This window comes from Dama dama, chromosome 20, assembly GCF_033118175.1.
Source record: "Dama dama isolate Ldn47 chromosome 20, ASM3311817v1, whole genome shotgun sequence".
Lineage (NCBI taxonomy): Eukaryota > Metazoa > Chordata > Mammalia > Artiodactyla > Cervidae > Dama > Dama dama.
The window spans coordinates 35,386,203-35,408,569 of record NC_083700.1 but is presented as its reverse complement, the minus strand read 5'-3'; the positions used below and the strand labels follow the sequence as shown (position 1 = coordinate 35,408,569).

General features: G+C 41.1%; 1 protein-coding gene across 1 annotated transcript; it reads right to left on the bottom strand.

The window, feature by feature from the left end:
- Positions 1-642: 642 nt before the first annotated feature.
- Positions 643-11,254, bottom strand: HENMT1 (HEN methyltransferase 1). The gene is made up of 8 exons (XM_061119969.1): positions 11,178-11,254; positions 10,315-10,383; positions 7,678-7,806; positions 5,235-5,347; positions 4,250-4,384; positions 2,428-2,607; positions 1,706-1,880; positions 643-1,201 (listed from the first exon to the last, which is right to left on the bottom strand). Exons 2-8 carry the CDS (start codon positions 10,318-10,320, stop codon positions 791-793), a joined length of 1,149 nt encoding a protein of 382 aa, XP_060975952.1. The 5' UTR covers positions 10,321-10,383; positions 11,178-11,254; the 3' UTR covers positions 643-790.
- Positions 11,255-22,367: the final 11,113 nt, after the last annotated feature.

The window sequence follows — 22,367 nt, the reverse complement described above, 5'->3', positions numbered from 1 at the left end:
AGCTCAAACAACCATCTTTGTCCCCAGGGTGCACATGAAATACAGTGGAATGGCAGGATGGACATATGATTGCAGAGGGGTCCCTGTGTGGTATAGCAGTCACTTGGTTGGCTAACCACTGCACTCCCATGCTTTAGGAAAAAATGTCTCATTTAAACAACTTTTTTTCTTATTACGTGCATGTCCGATTTTGTGACCCCATGGACTACAGCCTGCCAGACTCCTCTGTCCAGGGGATTCTCCAGGCAAGGATACTGGAGTGGGTAGCCATTCCCCTCTCCGGGGGATCTTCCCAACTCAGGAGTCGAACCCATGTTCCCTGCATTGCAGGCAGATTCTTTACCATCTGAGCCACCAGGGAAGCCCAATACAAGAAACTATATTTCTCTTTCTCCTACTGCTACTACCACCCCAATTCCAGCCAGTAAGCTCCAGAGAGCGAAACTCAAAAACCATGGGCAATATTTTGACTGTTGAGGTTTTGTTCTCTCAAATACCTGCATTCCTATTGTATATATGTTTTAGGCTAAGTATCACGAGTTAGAATTAAGCCCAAAGGAGGGAGAGGTTTTAAAGCTGCTCTACCCCCTGAAAAAAGGTTTTAAACACTACTGGATAATTCAGTTTTCTTTAAAACTCTTTAATATCAACAGTCAACACACACACCAAAAACCATAAAAGTTAGGTGATTTTAAAATGAAAAGCTACCTCAATTATGACTGCACAATGTTTAAATTCTAAATGAGCCCAATTATTGTGAAGATCCTGAATTTCAGGAAGTAAGGATGGCTCAAAAGTCACTACAATCGTTCAAGTCAACCTTCACCGCAGAACCATCACAGTTCAGTTCAATCACGTCACCAAGGAACTCTCTCAGCCTCTCTACATTACCGCATAAGTGCCCCAGCCTGGGATAAGCAATGATTCTTTGCAGGGGTACGTAAAACTTATCTTCAATACAGAAAGGTTGGGGAGCCATCTCCATGGCTTTGTCATCTTCAGTGAGTACTGGAACTGGAAGGTCTGAGGTGAATTTTCCTGTCTGGTTGCCAGGGGCTACGAACTCAGGCTCCAATTCATGCTGTCTCAAACCCACTTGGTATTTCTGTCTCAATCTGCTCACTTCTCGGTACACTAGATAAATCACCACACGTCTACGGTAATTTATCTGCTGTAAACTTGGGTATGAGGTTGTATAAACCTGAAGGAGCAAAAAAAAAGACTTGGAATAGAAGAAAAATTTTCAAAACCACTAGTAACTTTTCAGCACATTAGAATTACCTGTATATACAATTAGGCATATGAACATGTGAAACCTTACCTACTGTGAATGTCCCAATTATGAGGGTCAAAAATTCCTGGCATATAGATATTCTTCAACATATTCTTTACCATGCACACCTCCTCAAACAAAATGGGTCTGACAAGCTTCAAGACTCAATTTCAAGTCATGTTCTGAATCAAGCTACACAGAAACTACTGCTGTTTTTCCTCTTTCCTAACAGATTACAAAGTTGGGGGGGTGGGGTGCGCAGTTGCTGGAGAAGTATTTCCAAGAAACCAGCAGATCATCTCTGTAACATGCTTTGAGAGATCATGGGGCATGGGATTTTCCTCAAAAGAACGTCATTCACACTTCTCTCTAGTGGGGACTCATCTCACCATCCCAGTAAGTGAACTTGCTCTGAGAACAAAGAACACTCACAACTTCATAAACATGTTCACCATGATGCTCCAAATCAGCCAATCCAGCTGCTTCTGCTTTTTTCCGGAAGACTCCTATCTGGGTACAATAGCCAACATCCTCAGCTCCTGTGGGTGGTTCTCCCACACCAGTAAACTCCACCGAGTAACTGTAGCGACTGGCCACATCTAAAGCCCTAAGAGTAAAAACAAAGAGAAAAGATGGTTTTTTAAACTAAAACAACCATTTCCAGTAGGACAGAACATAAAAATTACAAGTTAAAATAAACTGCAATTCCTACAACATCACATAAGGCCATATCACTGGGTTTGCTTATTTCTGCAAAAAGCATTAAGGCAATGACAGTGTCAGTTTCCCAGTAACCATAAGAATATGGAACAGCATGCAAGGACAAGGAAACCAGAAGGGCTATAATCCCAACTCCTATTTGGGTTTGCACTTTTGCCAGAACATGACCATCTGTCATGCCATTCTGGGAGATAACTCCTGATACCTTCACATGAGGTACCAGTGCCCACACACCGTTTCCACACTTGACAGAGAAAATAAATGCCCAAAGGTGGTAGTTCCTTAATGATTATATGCTAAGTTGCATTTTGGGAATCAATTTTATTGGAGTAAAGTAAGAAATAACATATTATGGTAACCATAGATACTAAGATTTCATATGGTTTAAACCTCCAGTGTAGTCACACACAAAAAAAAGACACTTAAGAACTCACCAGGTCTGAAACTGCATTCTGCTCCACTCAAATTTGTGATCTGAATCTCTAAAGACTGCACAAGGAAACAGGGAATTGAATTCAGAGTTTGGTGTGCTGATGACAATCATGGCTGGAGACATGTACCCAAAGACAACTTCAGGAAACTTCGCCAGATCTTCTGAATCAAAATGTTCTATTCTAAAGTGGTCAGTGAGAAAGATATAATGAAACCTAGTTTCACTTGCAAGTAGCTCCCTAACTGATTTAGCAAAACAGTGTCTAACCATGGACCTCTCAGACCAGGTAAGAGAAACATGATCTGACGTTTTTCACAATAGCCAAAAGGCAGTTAAAAATAAACAAATGATGAATAAGCACACTGATATATACAATGGAATATTCAATCTTAAAAATGACATTCAGACCCAGGCTACACATGGCTGACACTGATCGCTGTGCCTTGCTCTTCAACCCATGTTCCAATGTTCTCCGTCAGTCATTTCAAACATTAGGCACCTACTGTGTGCCAGGCAATAGGAAATACAAAAGAAATAAAAACACTGCTCTAGAGAATACATTACTAAACACTTGGAAATCTGGACACGACAGTAGGCAAACTGACCCTAGAATAAGACACTTAACTACTATTAAGAGGTCATTTAGAGACTATTTTGGTTTCTGAATACCATTTCCCATTGAAAGAACCAGAAGTGGCAGATTAGGAAGGAAAAGTAGACAACCAGTTTGGTACATCTTGTTACAACAGGAAGTCAGTGCTCAAAAAAAAAAAAAAACCAAAAACCAGACATATCACAAGGACACAGATGCCAGCTTGAAAGGACCCTCCACTGCTGTTGACCAATCATGGGAAGATGTGAGTAACAAAATAAAGTAAGTCACAATCCATTAAAAAAAAAAAACAGGAATTCCGGAGTTCACACTGAGGATAAATAAACTGGGGTGAGAGGGCTCCTGACTAGTAAATACAGAGAAGTACTGAAACCACAGAAAATATTTACCACCATGTAATACAGGCAAATTTAGGGGGGAATATGGATGAATAACAAGATATGTACATGGTGTGCAGTCTCCATTCTGCTTATTTGGGGCTGGAAGGCAGTAATTATACAGCTAAGCAAGCACAAACACACCTTGACTGGAGAGATCAAAATTAACCTCCTCAGGGACAAACAGACATTAGTGCCTCCAGATGGAATGACCTGAGGACCCAAATACAGTGCTCTACTGTATTCCAGGAATCTAATCATTAAGAGCCCAAACTGAAAAATACTCCTATTAAAAATAAAGAGAACCAAGGAACCACCTGGTGGTCCAGTGGTTAAGACTCGGTGCTTCCACTCCCATAGCCTGGGTTCAACCCCTGGTCAGGAGACCAAAATCCTGCAAGCCATGAGGCACCACCAATAACAAAAAGGGAACTGGCTATTTAATACTGAATTTGTTAGGAGCAAAGAGTAAAACCTACACTTATGTGGTTCAGAAGAAAAATGTGTGGAGGGAGAGGGAGACTGAGGGAAACAACAAGAGAGCACATATACATAAGATAAAGAAAATAAGGGAAATGTTCACCTGTGAACCAGGATAAAGGATATGGGTGTTCATGGTACTCTATACATTTTGTATCTTAACCTATAAGCTTGAAATCATCTCCAAACAAAAAGTTGGAAAAAGCCAGTGAAAACCCAGTCCCAACTGACAAGCAATTTTCTCCACAAATAACTCAGATTATGACAAATATTTAGGATACTAACTTTACTGAGACTGATTAATTCATATTTTTCAAATGAATGTGTATAGTAAGAACCAGTTTCATACTTACAATTCAATACATGCTGCCAAGTCAAATCCGAGCAAACGACAGTCTTTCTCTAAAACAGAGCCATGATACAAGGTAATCGCTAAATCCAGCTCTCGGGGATCCAGATGATCCCCTACACATGGGGACAGCCTTGACCTGCAAAGCATTATTGCAGAAGGAACACTCGAACACATATAATCTATTTAGAATATCTTACCAGCTACAGAAACTCTGATCCCCTGATAAATTATCTCCTGCCTACACTGGTTAAGTCTGACACAGCCTGTGTCCATGACTTGCTGTATTAAGCACAAGGTCATAGGGTAACTTCCTCTCTCATGGGACTTTAAATGGCCGACAAGAACAAGATTTTTAGTACTTGATATTGCTCTCACTATTAATACTTTTGGTTCTCTCTCCTCACTTTGGATCAGTGATATTAAATGTTTTGTTCTTTAGAAGAAAAACATTCTTAAAACGATCTGTGGAAGTCATATATGAGCAAGCAACTCACTCAAACTGAAGGAGGCCTTGGGCCTCTGTCCCAGTGCTGTGGCAATTTAAATCCTCTGCTTTAAGTTATCTTGGTGTTCAGCATTGGACTTTGCCATTTGAAACTGAATCTGCAATGCTTTGACGGCTTTAATTACTGAACTGAGGCTATACTTTCTACACAGGTAAACAGAACATCTAGGTATTATTCACAACATACAACCAATGAATGTCATGGTAAAGGCACTATTTGGTAAGCCTGCAGCTCCCACAATGCCTTCTTTTAATCAAGTTGTACAGAGCTGGTGTAAGGAAACACTTCATCTGGGAATTCCCTGGCAATCCATTGGTTAGGATCCAAACTTCCACTGCCAAGGGCTTGGATTCAATCCCTGGGTGGGGAACTAAGATCTCATAAGTTGCATGGCATGGCCAAGAAAAAAAAAATACTTCATCTAACTATAATTAATAGTTATAGATTAATGCATAATTATTTTAGAGAAATCAGTATTACCCACTCCACTTAAGTCTCCCCTCATTGATATCTACTCCAACAAGCTCTTCAATGCACTTTTGGTATTTTAAGATCGCTAAGAGGCAAACATCACCACACCCCAAGTCTGCAACCTGTAGATGAGAAAGAATGTTATTTCAAAGACATTATAGCCAGAAATCACACATGATCAAGCACTTTTTCTTCAGAAAGAGTTGGGTATCAGAAAAATTACATAGTATCTTTTTGGTAGAAAAATTACATAATATCTTTTTGGTAGAAAAATTACATAATATCTTTTTGGTAGAAAAATAAAAAGGAAATTAACCCGATACATTGAAAACCTGGGAGAAAAAATAGATCCTGTTAACTTCCCAAGACCTACTACAGTGTTTGGGCAATAAACTAATTCATAGACTTCCCTGGTGGTCCAGTGGTTAAGAATCTGCCTGCCAATGCAGGGGACACAGATTTGATCCCTGGTCTGGGAAGATACCACATGCCACAGGGGCAACTAAGCCCATGCACCACAAGTACTAAACCCGTACTCTAGAGCCTGTGTTCTGCAACAAGAGAAGCCACCCCAATGAGAAGCCCACACAGAAGTGAAGACCCAGCACAAGCAGAACTAAATAATTAGAAATAAATAAACTAATTCAGTTTTCAAGGTAAATTCTAGGGGCCTGGCATAGGAGCAGCACCTATGACAGGCAAGTGTTCTAAGAGGGGTCTGTGCCTCCGAGAAGCTTGAAGATTTAAAAAGGGATACTGACCAAACATACTAGGATACAGTCTAATCTGTTAATCTAATCTCCTTAATTTATATTCATATACATTCTTAAGATTTTTATTATATCTGACTTTCTTAATCACACAATAATCTTCATTAACCACAGAGAGTTATCTATATATTTCTGAACTCTACTTTATGAAAAGGGCAAATGAAGATAATTCATGACAAACACTTAAAAGTACCTACACCCAAAAAGATACACCATCTGAGTTACACCCATGGTTATTCACTAATTTTCCTCTTTGCGGCAGGCACATTTATGGAATGGTGGGAGAAGGGGAACACAGAAATGAAAAAGGAAAATCTAACTACAGAAAGCGTATCACAGAAGCACTGAGCTGCACTAATTTTTAAATATATAGTATACTATATAATATAGTATATCATATGCTATTTAAAAATTAGTATATACTAATACATTATCAGTATAAATATTATATATGTATTAGTATATAATATATACTATATAATAGTATAAAGAAAGAATGGAGCTGAAACTATACTAAGTATATATGAGCCCTATCACTTGGCATCCATCCGTTTTCCCTTCGTAGCAGAGGTATGTGATCACTGTCACTAACTATAAACCTATCACTAACTGTAAACCACATAGCAGAGAGAAGTCTGTAGAGGTTAACTTAATTCATGAGAGAAGCTACCGTTTTCTTAAGAAGTCAATTATCCTTTAGCCTGTAACTGGCCCTACAGACTTCAGATGTTCACTGGGCTAGCCAGTTTCCCTGGTCCTATGAAATCCAAACACTGGACTTCCCTGGTGGTCCGGTGACTAAGACTCCATGCTCCCAAATGCATGGAACCCGGATTTGGTCCCTGATCAGGGAATTGGATCCCATATGCAACTAAGACAGACCTGGCACAGCAAAATCAATAAATAAAATATTTTAAAAAAAAGAAATCCAAACACTGACACAGAAGGGACTAAGTGTTACTAAGACAGAATCCAGTGCCAACACTGATCACATACCTCTGCTACAAAGGGAAAGCAGATGGATGCCAAGTGTTCCTTGCCTTCCCCCACCATTATTATCTAGTTAAAAAGAACCACAGTATCTATGTCCACACGACTTGTCTACCTGATGTGTGGACTAAATGCTCTAGAAATGTGAACCACATGAAGATCACATCCAGTGGTATCATGTCAAGATCTCCTTCACATCTGAAACTTGCAATGTTGAATTTTACCTGAGCTCTGTGCTCCTATCCCCCATGCTTTGTATTTCCACAAAGAGTTTTCAGAAGGTACCATCTTGCCCACACTCACAGATGTTGCCTAGTGTTCCCATTCTTTGCTTAGAATGATAACCTTGACTACTTGTCTCCAAATTCTCTCCTCCTTCCAGGCCCCTGAACACTGGACTGCATTTAGCCAAGGACTGCTCCCAGGTAATAAGCTGGTTTCAGGGTTCACACCTTCCACTATCCAATTACACCACTCTTTTATCGTACTTCTCCTCATCCTCCTCTCTATAAAAGAAAATTCCTTTTTGCCCATGAGGACAGATGCTCTCCCTATTGCAAACCCTTTCCCTCCTTGCAAAAGTCCTCTCGTATAGCCTCTACTTACTCGCTAGGTCCTTATTAAGATATTTTTATTTGACAAAGCATTAGAGAAGGCATTATTAGCAAATATCTGGAAAGAGAAATACCTACCTTCTTGGGTTGATGTTGCTCCACTAAATTTTTAACGAATTGGTAACGTTGTTTGTATAATGGAGGATTAAACTTAATTACCTTCTTACTGGTAACTTCTTCGACGTTTCCATCAACCACACTATTGCACTGAAAGTTTATAAATAACAACAACAACAAAAAAAAGGTAAGTGTTCTAATCATGCATGACTTCAGGAATTAAATAAGAGAAAAGTTTTATTTCCCCCAACCACTTCGTAGAATACATAGACCCTTGAATCACCTCAAATCCTAAGATTAGGTGGCACTGTACTTCCTCCACACTTCATTTCATCTAAACCTCCTTTCATGTCTTTTAAATTATTATCTGACTTTAATGCCCCCTGTAACTCAGGGTCAGCTGAAGGGAAAATTACTTATGAATTCATTTAATAACACAATCATAAGTTTCCTAGCCACACTGAACTACAAGGCCTAGGGTCCAGCTAGTGCATACATGCTAAGTTGTGTCCAACTCTAGCCCACCAGGCTCCTCTGTCCATGGAATTCTCCAGGCAAGAATACTGGAGTGGGTTGCCACTTCCTTCTCTGGGTGATCTTCCAGACCTAGGGATCGAACCTTCGTATCCTGCATTGGCAGGCAGCTTCTTTACCACTCAACCACCAGGGAAACCCTGGGGTCCAGGTGGTCAGGAGGCTAGAACCTGTCTATAACTGACAAAGACTCTCCTTAACCAAACTGAAGTTAGACTGTGCCCTCTTTTGACTACACCTTCCTGAACCCTGTCCTGTCTTTGGCTGGCCTACCACAGTTTTACAGGTATCCTAAAGTCACCCACACTTGATACCTGATCACACACTTCATCCCCCACCTCAATATGTGATCACACTGGCCCACCTTCAGAATCCTATCAAATAGGTTTAGCAAGAACCCCATACCCTTGATGGGGTTCTCCTTTCTTTTCCATCCATTGATTCCCTTACTCTGTTCACATGCCATGTATCCCCAGTTGTCTATTGCATAGAGTTGGGCCCCACCTCTCTCCCTTAATGCAATGCTCTTAGTGCAATAATCCTAAATAGTTTTCCTTTTACAAATGTCAAAATTTCCTTGACATGACTCCCATTACAAAATAATGTCATGATTAATCCATAACTACTGTTACTGTTGTTCCTAAATTATTGTTGGTGTCTTTCAGTCACTAAGTCATGTCTGTCTCTTTGCAATCCCATGGACTAGCATGTCAGGCTCCCCGTCCTTCACTAACTCCTAGAGTTTGCTCAAATTCAAAATCATATCCACTGAGTCAGTGATGCTTTCGAACCACCTCATCCTCTGCTGAACCTTTCTCCCTTTGCCTTCAATCTTGCCTTCAATCTTTCCCAACAAGTGTCTTTTTCAATGAGTCAGCTCTTCACATCAGGTGGCCAAAGTATTGGAGTTTCAGCTTCAGCATTAGTCCTTCCAATGAATATTCAGGACTGATTTCCTTTAGGATTGACTGCTCTGATCTCCTTGCAATTCAAGGGATTCTCAAGAGTCTTCTGCACCACAATTCAAAAGCCTCAATTCTTTGGTGCTCAGCCTTCTTTATGGTCCAACTCTCACATCTGTACATAACTACCAGAAAAACCATAGCTTTGACTATAGGGACCTTTGTCAACAAAGTGATGTCTCTGCTTTTTAATATGCTGTCTAGGTTGATCATAGCTTTTCATCCAAGGAGTAAGCATCTTTTAATTTCATGGCTGCTTTCACCATCTGCAGTGATTTTGGAGCCCAAGAAAATAAAATTCGGTCACTGCTTCCACTTTTTCCCCTTCTATTTGCCATGAAGTGACAGGACCAGATGCCATGATCTTAGTTTTTTGAATGGTGAGTTTCAAGCCAACTTTTTCACTCCCCTCTTTCACTCTCATCAAGAGGATCTTTAGTTCCTCTTTTCTCTCTGCCATTAGAGTGATATCATCTGTATATCTGAGACTGTTGCTATTTCTCCCACTGATTTTGATTCCAGCTTCTGATTTATGCAGGTAGGTATTTCACGTGATGTACTCTGTATATAAGTTAAATAAGCAAGATATAACAATATACAGTCTTGTCATACTCATTTCTCAATTTTGAACCAATCAGTTCTTCCATGTCCAGCTCTAACTGTTGCTTCTTGACTTATACACACAGTCTTATAAAGGAATCCAAAATGCACTAGAGCATTGCTGTTCAAAAAATATGCAAATATGCAACCTTCTCATAGCCTATTTTTAATAGATTTAAGGTATAATTAATATATCTGAAATATTTCTAGATAAAATCAGAAATGCCTTATCTGTATTTGAATGTCAAAAAAAAAATACCTTTAAAAAGATTCACCGAAGTTATTCCAAACATACTTCCGTTTTTTCCAATAATGAAATATTTTTAATTAATTTTAAAGTCTACTAAAGTTCCATTCTTCAGTTGTTAAAGCCACATCCTAAGTCCTCAATAACCATGTGAATTACAACCATTTTACAAAAAGGACTTGAGCATCCGCGAATTTTAGTGTGCACGCGGTGTCCTAGAACCTATCTCCCAGGGTTAGCGAGGGAGGAATGTACCTCACAGGATATCACGGGATGACTCTTCAGTCATATAGCAGGTCACGAAGGAAGCCTTACCTCCATGTTGTTTTCCGCCTTTGTTTTCAAGTTTCGTTGAAACAGAAGTGCAGCTGTCTCCTGCAACCCCTAGGAATCATTAATGACTAGGCTGTAAATAGTGTATCAGTTTTGTACAGGAAAGGCTAGACTAAGTAGCTGCTGCCTAGATCACTGGGAAGGAAGAGAGCAAGGTTTCTCCCTTCTCTTTACGTTTAATCCACATTAAAGTATCCTTTAACCCACAGAATGTATCCAGGAAGCACTGCTTCAGACAATAGCAAAGAAACTACGGAAGCCTAAGTGGCCTTCCGCTCCACCAAACACACGCAATAACACCCATTCTTTCCTTTTACTGTTAGTTGGATTAAAACTGAAGAGTTCTATCAGTTGTGACTATTTCATTAAAGCCCTCAACGTCACTCAAATTGCTTTCAGCTACTCTTTCACACGTGGTCAAAATGAAATTTAAAGAGAAAAGCGTCCTAAGTGAAAGTCACTCAGTCGTGTCCGACTCTCTGCGACCCACCCCATGGACTATGCTGTCCATGGAATTCTCCAGGCCAGGATACTGGAGTGGGTAGCCTTTCCCTTCTGCAGGGGATCTTCCCAACCCAGGGATTGAACCAAGGTCTCCCCCATTGCAGGCGGATTCTTTACCAGCTGAGCCACAACGGAAGCATATATGCTCCAGCACGTATCCAATTCACTACTGGCCTTGAATTTTACATTTTTAGTACTCTGTTGCACATCTGCCTCTATCCACTAGAACTCAGTCTAAAGTGTAGACACATCGATCTCCTGACTTGAGTTATTCTCTAAATCGTAACTCGGAAACCCTCCTCGAGAGAGCTCAGGAGAGGATGAGTGGATGCAACTATTACCTTTCTGTAAGAAGCACCTCCGCGCGCGGCCGACCAGCGGACATTGCGGAGGAGAGCCGGTGCCGCAAAGCGGCGGCCGCGTCTTTCCCCGGGCCCGGCCCCTGACACTGGCGCACGCGCGGTCTCACCACGTGGCTTTACCCGCCCGCCGCCACACCTGCGCCGGGGGCACCGCCCCGGGGACTCCCTACTCCTCCGCCCGAGGTGTCCGGAGCCCAGCTCCGGATTCAGCCCCTTTCCTCTAGGCTCCTGGCTCCAAGACATCGGGTTTGTGTCTTTTAACGGCCTCTGTGGCTCATGCTCCAGAGCCATGTCTTAAGTCTCCATCCGCACATTAGCGGGGGGACCACGATCCCTGCCACATCCCCCCTCGCGAGCAGCTGCGACCCGCCTCAGCCGGCCAGGAGCCGCGACTGTTGGCCCGAGGCGGCACCTCGCTCGGCGTGTCCGGGGCCGCGAGCAGGGCGCTGGGCTCCGGCGGCTGTTGGCTTCGCGGCTCTCCCCGTGCGCGGCAAAGAGCTGAAAACGGTCCCGGCCAATGGAAGTGCCAAGAGGAGCGACCGGGCTGAGCGCGAGCCGAGCAGCCGCTCGCGTCCGAATCGGCCAACACTCCCATTCCCAGAACAGTCCACAAGGACCTTAAAGGGGACCGTGGGCTGCCTAAAGCTCTGCCGGTAACATCTGAACTCAGAAAAGCCTTAACACCGTACAGTCCGCAAACCTCCAACTGGTAACTACCGCATGCTCGGGACACAAGTATCTGATCTCTTAGAAAAGTTACTTTATCGTCTGCCCTTTCCCTTGCAGAGATTCAACCTAACACCTCAAAAGTTATTTCTTTCTAATATGTGAGAGAAAAGCTTGGGAGAGGAGAAACGAAGCTGCCTTTGCGGTTGGGAGAGGAATTTAGTCCTATTTTAAGAGACTCGATCTGGTTTTTCTAATGAATTCATTTCAGTTCAGTCGCTCAGTCTTGTGCGACTGTTTGCCACCCCATGAACCGCAGCACACCAGGCCTCCCTGTCCATCACCAACTCCGGGAGTTCACCCAAACCCATGTCCATTGAGTCGGTGATGCCCTCCACCATTTCTTCCTCTGTCGTCCCCGTCTCCTCCTGTCCTCAATCTTTCCCAGCATCAGGGTCTTTTCAAATGAGTCAGCTCTTCGCATCAGGTGGCCAAAGTGTTGGAGTTTCAGCTTCAAATCAGTCCTTCCAATGAACACCCAGGACTGAGCTCCTTTAGGATAGACTGGTTGGATCTCCTTGCACTCCAAGGGACTCTCAAGAGTCTTTTCCAACACCGCAGTTCAAAAGCATCAATTCTTCTGCGCTCAGCCTTCTTTATAGTCCAACTCTCACATCCATACATGACCACTGGAAAAACCATAGCCTTGACTAGACGGACCTTTGTTGGCAAAGTAATGGCTCTGCTTTTTCATATGCTATCTAGGTTGGTCGTAACTTTTCTTCCAAGGAGCAAGCGTCTTTTAATTTCATGGCTGCAATCACCATCTGCAGTGATTTTGGAGCCCAAAAAAGTAAAGTCAGCCACTGTTTCCACTGTTTCCTCGTCTATTTGCCATGAAGTGATGGAACCGGATGCCATGATCTTTGTTTTCTGAATGTTGAGCTTTAAGCCAACTTTTTCACTCTCCTCTTTCACTTTCATCAAGAGGCTCTTTCGTTCGTCTTCACTTTCTGCCATAAAGGCAGAAATGATCTGCATATCTGAGGTTATTGATAATTCTCCCGGCAAAATAACCTATTAATACATCATAAATAATATATTGGGAAATAACATATTTTCAAACACTTAACACCTACTATATGCAAAGCACAATGCTGACCCCTTTGGGGTATCACAAAGATACATTGCACAATTTTTATTTTTGACATTTTGAGGGTTCTAGTCTCCTAGGGAAAAGTTTGTAACTTAAGGTAAGCTTCAGCAGGTTCCTGTTGGCTCTAGGAAACAAAAGTTTTAACCACCAGCCTTCCTTGAAGGAGCATATGCCCTATTATAGAATATATAATCTAAAGTGGATCTTTAAGCATGAGAAAGTTAATTCCACTGCTGTGTATTTTTAAATCAATTAAATAAGGAGGCTATTGGACTGAGGTGGCTCTAATGCCCTGAAAAGCCTGTATAAACAAAACTAAAGCGTGCAAATGCCTCAATGTTAAGAAATGGAAACCTAGGGACTTCCCTGGCCATTCAGCATGTAAGACTTTTAGCTCCCAATGCAGAGGGCATGGATTCCGTCCCTGGTGTGGGGAGTTAAGATCCTACACACGCCTGGCTAGCCCACAGTGGGGGAGAGTAATGGAAACCTAAGGACAACCAGTCATAAGCAAGTAGGCTTTTCCGAATAAGGCATCAGCTTAAGCTTGTGAAAGCAAAAAACAAAATGGAATAGGTATTGCTAAGAAAGCTCTCTAAAATGGAGCCAGAAGACCGTTGAAGAAGTGTGACTCATGCATGTGTGAGCTTAGGTAGAGTCTGAACTGAACACCACTTACTCCCTTAATTCAGGCATCCAGACCATCTGCCCAATGTTCCAAAACTCAAGATAATTATTGAACCTCTACCCCAAAAGAACGCCTAATAGGATATCCCTTAAAGACAAATATTTCCTTTTTTGTGTCCAGTCAGTCATAATTTTTGGCAGATAATTTTAACAACCTTGTGGCTTTTGCCTTTATAAGCCCTTGACTTTCTCTTCCACAAAATACTGGGTTTTACCCAAATGTGTGTCTCCTGGGTTGTAATTCCCAAGACCCCAAATGAACTCTTCTTATTGCAGCCTTCTGCATTTCTTTGTCAACAAGTGATACCCAGTCAAGTAATTTCCTTGCTTTGTTTTGGCATCTTTCCTATAAAAACCTTTCCTCTAGTTCCTGACAGTGATTAGGAGCTACCAGATTTGAACTGATGTTTGCTGAAATTCTTTTTTATTGTTTGATCAAAATCTTAAAAATTCCAACATTCCTCAGTTTATCTGTTAACTTTATGTACCCAAAAGAATTGAAAGCAGAGACTGGAATGAATATTCTTACACCAATGTTCACAGCAGCATTATTCAAAATAGCAAAGGGTAGAAACAACCCAAATGCCCATCAACGGATAAATGAATAAATGAAAGTGGCATATACATCCTTTACAAGGAATGATTCTGACATGTTACTACATAAATGAATCTGGAAAACATTATGCTAAGTGAAATAGGGTGGTCACAAGACACATATTGCATTGTGGGTGGGGAAGGAAAAATAATCTTCAATAGACACTGGATTTGTGGATACTGGATTCTAGTCCTGTTCATTGCCTTGGAGGTTTTGTTGTTGTTCAATCACCCAGTCATGTCCAACTCTTTGCGATGCCATGGACTGCAGCACACCAGGCCTCCCTGTCCCTCACCTTCTCCTGGAGTTTGCCCAAGTTGATGTTCACTGCATCAGTGACACTGTCCAGCCATCTTATCCTCTGATGCCCTTTTCTCCTTCTGCCCTTGATCTCTCCCAGCATCAGGGACTTTTCTAATGAGTTGTCTGTTCGCATCAGATGACCAAAATACTGGAGCTTCAGCTTTAGCATCAATACTTCCAGTGAATATTCAGGGTTGATCTCTCTTAAGAGTGATTGGTTTGATCTTGTTGTCCAGGGGACTTTCAGGAGTCTCTTCCAGCACCACAGTCCAAAGGCATCAATTCTTTGGCATTCTGCCTTTACAGTCCAGCTCTCAGACCCGTACATGACCACTGGAAAGACCATAGCCTTGACTATACAGACCTTTGCCAGCAGAGTAATGTCTCTGCTTTTCAGTACACTGTCTAGGTTTGTCATTGCTTTCCTGCCAAGAGGTTTTGGTTCAGTTCAGTTCAGTCGCTCAGTCATGTCCGACTCTTTGCGACCCCATGAATCACAGCACGCCAGGCCTCCCTGTCCATCACCAACTCCCAGAGTTTACTCAAACTCATGCCCATTGAGTCGGTGATGCCATCCAGCCATCTCATCCTCTGTCATCCCCTTCTCCTCCTGCCCCCAATCCCTCCCAGCATCAAGGTCTTTTCCAATGAGTCAACTCTTCGCATGAGGTGGCCAAAGTACTGGAGTTTCAGCTTCAGCATCAGTCCTTCCAAGGAACACCCAGGACTGATCTCCTTTAGGATGGACTGGTTGGATCTCCTTGCAGTCCAAGGGACTCTCAAGAGTCTTCTCCAACACCACATTTCAAAAGCATCAGTTTTTCGGTGCTAAGCTTTCTTTATAGTCCAACTCTCACATCCATACAGGACCACTGGAAAAACCATAGCCTTGACCAGACGGACCTTTGTTGGCAATGTCTCTGCTCTTCAACATGCTATCTATGTTGGTCATAACTTTCCTCCCAAGGAGTAAGCGTCTTTTAATTTCATGGCTGCAGGCACCATTCCGCAGTGATTTTGGAGCCCAAAACACTGAAGTCTGACACTGTTTCCACTGTCTCCCCATCTATTTCCCATGAGGTGATGGGACCAGATGCCATGATCTTAGTTTTCTGAATGTTAAGCTTTAAGCCAACTTTTTAACTCTCCTCTTTCACTTTCATCAAGAAGCTTTTTAGTTCCTCTTCACTCTCTGCCGTAAGGGTTTTGTTATCTACCTGAAAATTAGACTGAATCCTGACTTCTTCTAGTTTTCACCAATATCTGTCACTAAATTAACATTTCCACATTTTTCCCACTCTTGTTACTTGAAATCATAAAGACAAAAACTGCCATTTTCTTAAAGACTTAAAAGCTGAAGCTGAATAACTTGATATAAACTTCAGAGAAATCGCCACAACATCTCACATCCAGACCAACTTTGTGCTTTTTGCGCTATGGCCCATTCAGAAATTTCACTGGAACACCTTCTGCCATCAACCAGAGATAACAGGAAAATCTATCCGATTACTGCTGCCTCTCCTCACTCTGAAGATGCTTCAAGCCCAACATCTAGAAATCTTGACTAACAGCTCCCTAGACTCAAAATTTTTGTTTATATTCTGTTCTAACCATTAACTTTGTCTTTCTTCTGTTTCCATGGCAATGCCTCTTATTGAATACATGATTGCTTGTACCATATAGGCGTGACTTTGGAAGCCAACCTGCATCACTGCCTCCTGACATTAGATAGTACACTTTAATTTAACTGACCTATTCTCAGGATAAAGAGGTTAATTCAATGAGAAATGGAGCAATGTACCAACTGAGCTTCTGGGGATGTTTCAAAGGCAGGAACTTCTCGGGGAAGTTGCAAAGGCAGGATAGCAGAAATGGCTCCCCAAGATATGCCTCTTTGGCATAAGGACTGTTTTTAGCTGATTGTTTAAAGAAATAGCAGACAGAGACTTCCCTGGTGGTCCAGGGGACCTATATTCCATCTCTGGTCAAGGAACTAATCCCATGTGCCTAAACTTAAGAGTTTGCATGCTGCAACTAAAGATCTCGCATGCCGTAAATAAAGACCCCATGTGCTGCAAGTAAGGATCCCACATGCCAAAACTAAGACCGGCACAACCAAATAAGTAAATATTTTAAAAAGAACGAAAAGGCTGATCCTTTTAAAAAATTAAAATTAAAAAAATAAAGAAACAGCAGACACAGAAGAATCTCTGAAAACACAGACGTTACCCTTTTGAAATGGAAATATATGTTTGTAAAGGAAATCTCTGTTTATGTGAGTTCTGTGGCAGAGAACGATGACTAAATCACTTGAAATCTTACTGGAGAAAGAAGATACTGATTTAAATCTATAAAACAAACATTACCCCTTTTACCATACTTTTCCTGGTGACCTCCCATAACTGGCCTCTTCTCACCACCACCCCAATATCTTTCCTTTATCTTTACTGAAGACATTATGTAAGATGGTAGCTTGGGCCTTCTCAGAGAGTAACTCATTCTTCCTAGATATATGTTAATAAGCTTCTATCTGTTTTTCTCTTGTTAATCCATCTCTTATTACAAGGAATCTCAGGCAAGAACTCAAAAAGGTAAAGGAAAAGTTATTTTTCTTCCTCTTTGGTATGATTCCATTTATACAGGATATCTACAGTAGTCGAATTCATAGAGACAGGAAGTAGAAGTCTCACCAGTGGAACAATGATGATTTCTTTGGTTCTCTCAAGGGAAAAAAATCAGATGAGAGACTCAGACAGTCTTAAGGAGCAAGAGTTTTATTGGCAAAGTGGAAGTACTCTCCCAAGAAAAGCTAAGAGCGGCTGCTTAAAATTAAACCAGAAGCAGCCCCACAATGTGGGTAGGGTTAATTTTTCAGAGTGGTGGAAAGTCCCTCCCTGTGTCCTGCATCATTTGACTGGCAAGTTGATCGACAGCTTTAGGTTATATAACTTTTCTCCTCGTGTGCATTGCAGTTACCCATAAGCACCCAAGCGAAACCCAATGGTGTGTGTGTGTTGGGAGCAGAGGGGCAGGTAATGCAAAAGCTGCATTGCTAATTTATTACAAATATGGCATAATGAACTCCAGGTTACTTTGAGTCACCTTTAAGGTCTTGGTGGGCCTGCACCAGCCTGTGCTGTCAAGTTTTATCTAGCTTGGTCCTGACAAGGCTGGAAACTCAGCAGTCCTTGACTAAATAAAGGAAGGATCTCTGGGCATATTCTGATCACCAGTGTCCAGGTGGGGGATGGAAAGATGACCCCATCCAGGCTGGGGCAGGGACTCACTCATGTCTGACTGACTACCTAACAGAATACTAGTTGCCAGGGGCTGGGAGAGGGAATTGGGAGTTATTGTTTAATGGGTTTCAATTTGGAATGATGGGGAAATTCTATAGATGGATGATGGGGATGGTTGCACAACAATATCAATGTACTTCATGCCACTGAACTATTAATATACACTTTAAAACGGTAAATTTTGGACTTCCCTCATGGTCCAGTGGTTAAGCCTCCATGCTTGCACTGCAAAGGGCATAGATTTGATCTCTGGTCAGGAAAGTTCCACATGCCTCATGGTGTGGCCAAAAAAATTACCCAAATCAAATAAATGGTAATTTTATGTATATTTTACCACAATTTCAAACATTTGAAGAAATTTTTTTAGAAATTAATAAATGATTTGTATAGGATTCCTGGATTTATAGTTTTTGCCTTGCCTGCTGGTGGCTCATTAATAAAATTGAATTCTCGCATCCAGCCTCAGTTCCTTCTCCAAATGTTCCTGTTTCATCATTCTCCTGGTCTTCTACTCTCTCAAAGCCTGATCATTATCCTTGGCTCTATTCATTCCCACCCTTCCCACATTTGGACAATCACCAAATCTTGACCTTTTCAAGCTGTCCGTTGCATCTGTTCCTTCCCACAGCCAATATTGTGACTTACTCTTTGTCATCTCATTTTCTCAACATATCTAATCTTAGCTTCCTCCACTAGATTCTAAGTACCACTGAGATACAGGACATAGTATACATTTTCAGGACGAGTTTTAAGTCAAATAGACCTAAAATCCTGATTTGACTATTACACTATAAATTTTGGAAATTTACTTACCCTCTCTGTCAACTTTTTTTTCAGTTGAAAAAGGAGAAATAACTAAGATTATCTATTTGATAAGTATGTACAGTTGTGCCTATTTTGGACCAAGTACTGTATTGAGGGAAAAAGAAAAATAGAGGTCCTCTGTTATGGCTCGACTATTCCAGCAGGTATAGATGTCTAACATGAAATAAATGACTGGGAAGTTATCGGGGACTTCCCTGGTGGTCCAGTGGCTAAGACTCCATGTTCCCAATGTAGAGTGCCCAGGTTTGAGCCCTGGCTGGGGAACTAGATCCCACATACCCCAAATAAAATTTCCCGCATGTTGCAACTAAGACCCAGAGCAGCCAAATAAATAAATAAATGTTAAAAGAAACAGCAGCACAGGTATCAACCTAGACTTGTGACCAATGTCTAACTGAGAGGAAGGGGTAGGCAGACTTGTAGGAACCCTTAACCTATGGGGTCTGACATAATCTCCAGGTAGACCTTGTTAATTTGAACTGTAGGACACCCACTTGGTGTCCTGAGCATCAAGCATGAGTGTCTTGAGCATTGCTTGATGGTATGGAGAAATACCCACCCGACACACATTGCAAAGGGTAATCAGAATCCTTAATTATGTTTAGTTTTGTAAGAAATTGCCAAACTGTCTTCCAGAGTGGCTATAACATTTGTTTTTCCATCAACAATGAATGAGAGTTTCTGCTTCTCATCCCATCAGCATTTGGTGTTGTCAGTGTTCTGAATTTGGGCCACTCTAATAAGTGTATAGTGGGATTTCCTAAAGACATAATGTTGAACATCTTCTCATATGTTTATTATACATATACACATTTTTTTTTAACTTTTGGCCACACTACACAGAATGTGGGATCTTAATTCCCTGATCAGGGATCAAACCTGCACCCCCTGCAATGGACGCTCAGAGTCTTAACCACGGAACTGCCGGGGAAGTCCTTCATATGTTTATTGGCCATCTGTATGTTTTCTTTGTTGTTGTTTAGCCACTAAGTCATATCCGAGTCTTTTGTGACCTCATGGACAGTATGTAGCCCACCAGGCTCCTCTGTCCAAGGGACTTCCCAGGCAAGAATACTGAAGTAGGTTGCCATTTCCTTCTCCAGGGTATCTTCTTCACACAGGGATTGATCCTGTGTCTCCTGCATTGGCAGGCAGATTCTTTACCACTGAACCACGAGGGAAGCAATATTTTCTTTGGCAAGGTGGCTACTTAGATCTTTTGCTCATTTTTTAATCACCTTGTTAATTTTCTTGCTGAATTTCTCATTCTTTGTATATTTTGGATAAAAGTCCTTTATCATATATGTCTGGTATTTTCTCCCAGTTTGTGGCTTGTCTTCTTGTTCTCTTAATTTCACACATTTTTTAACTGATGTCAAATTTTTCACCAAATGCTTAAGTGGTTGTAATGGATCTAATTTGCTATGTATTATAAATATTGATGTTTGAAAATAATATTTACACTGCTTTTTAAAAAGTATTCGGTGTAGGACTTCCCTGGTGGTCCAGTGGTTAAGACTCTGTGCTTCCACTACAGGGGGCACGGGTTCAATCCCTGGTCAGGGAACTAAGATCCCACATGCTGTGCAGTGCTACCAAAAAATAAAAACTTTTTAAAAGTATTCAATGAAATTTAATACTATAGCTAACTGATACAACAGTCATTTTAAGAAGACATGAAGTGGAAATGTAAATTGGTACAACCATATGGAGAACAGTATGGGGATTCCTTAACAAATTAGAAATAAAACTACCATATGAACCAGCAATCCCACTACTGAGATATACCCTGAGAAAACCGCAATTCTAAAAGACACATGTACCCCAATGTTCACTGCAGTATATTTACAAAAGCTGGGACATGGAAGCAACCTAGATGTCCCCTGACAGATGAATGGGTAAAGAAGCTGTGGTACATATATACAGTTGACTGTGACTCAGCCATGGAGATGAATGCATTTGAGTCAGTTCTAATGAGGTAGATGAACTTAGAGCCTATTGCACAGAGTGAAGTCAGAAAGAGAAATCGTATATTAATGCATATAAATGGAATCTAGAAAAATAGTACTGAGAAACCTATTTACAGTGAAGAAATGGAGACACAGACGTAGAAAACAGACTAGTGGACACAGTGGGAGAAGGAGAGGGCAGGTCAAATTGAGAAAGTAACATTACATGTATACATTCTGATGTGTAAAATAGAAAACTAGCAGGAAGCTGCTGCATAACACAGGGAGCCCCCTGGTGCTCTGTGATGGCCTAGAGGGGTGGAAGGGGGTTGGGAGAGGCTCGAGAGAGAGGGGATATATATATATGATTATGACTGATTCACAATGACGTACGGCAGAGACCACCACCACATTGCAATTATCCTCCAATTAAAAAAAAAAAAGACATGAAAAAGCTCCATATGAAGTAAGAAATTTTATATCACTCCTCCTTTATCCAGTATTTTCATTCTACTCATAAAATTTTTTCCAAATGACATCTTTATGTTCACACATCTTCTAGTGATCACCTTATCATACTTTTCTCTAAACAACTATATATGTTAAAGAAAATAATTTCATCTCCTAGGATTATAAGGCTCTAAGTGTTAATGTTTTTCTTCTATCTGGTTGTTTTCAACAGTTACTATTAATGCACAATTGATCAAAGTGGCACATACTATAAATATTGATAAGTGATTATTAAACATGAAAGCAACATTTTATGAGAAATACATCTTTTAATAAGATATATCTTTTTAAACAGTTAGTACATGTAGCTGTTTATGAATACTGCTGATTTCTAAGATGGGACTTTCCTTGTGGTCCGATGGTTAAGACTCCAGGCTTCCACTGCAGGGGACATGGGTTCAATCCCTGGTCAGGGAACTAAGATCCTGTGCAGCAAGGCAAAAAATAAAAATAAAAAAGATGAGACACAGCATAATGTAAATACTATCCTTTTTTTGGCGATTCTGTGCAGGTTGAAGGATCTCAGTTCCCCCATGACCAGGGATCGAACCTGGGCTACCACAGTGAAAGCACCGAGTCCTAACCCCTGGACCACCAGGGAATTCCTGCTATTTTTTTCATACTTGTATATGTAAGTGCTAAAGACCTCATTCATATAAACAAGTAGATGGATCTGAAAGGAGTTTTGTTATAGCATTGTAACTTGATTGTAACTTTCCTGCATGTGGCAGGGATTGAATCCATGTCCCCTGCATTGGCAGGCAGATTCTTTACCACTGAGCCCCCAGGGAAGCCCCAGAGTTTGTGTTCTTAACAACTGACTATCCTTTTTTTTACAGCAACATCCCACTTACACAAAATGGTGAAGATAAGGCTTTTTCAGATAACTAGGTGTTAATCATTTAAAACTTAAATAACTAATAACTTTATGTAATTTTTTTCTAAAATTTGCATATCTTTTCTAAAATAATCCCATGCCTTCGTAACCATAATTTAAATAATTCAGGTTCATTCTTATGAATGTTACTTTACATCATGATTACTGCTTCGCCCTTGAATAACACTGATGCATCTTTGAGACACATGTCTATCCTTCTCTGACATGGAGTTAACTGACTTCCTGGGCTGTCCTCACATTTACTGAAGACTTTGAATCAGGCTTACTCTCCAAGTGGAACC

Coding starts and splice junctions, on each gene's coding strand:
- HENMT1 (XM_061119969.1), bottom strand. Junction 5,348..7,677: donor AGCAACATCAACCCAAGAAG/GTAGGTATTTCT, acceptor TCTCATCTACAG/GTTGCAGACTTGGGGTGTGG. Junction 1,202..1,705: donor GTGAACATGTTTATGAAGTT/GTGAGTGTTCTT, acceptor TTGCTCCTTCAG/GTTTATACAACCTCATACCC.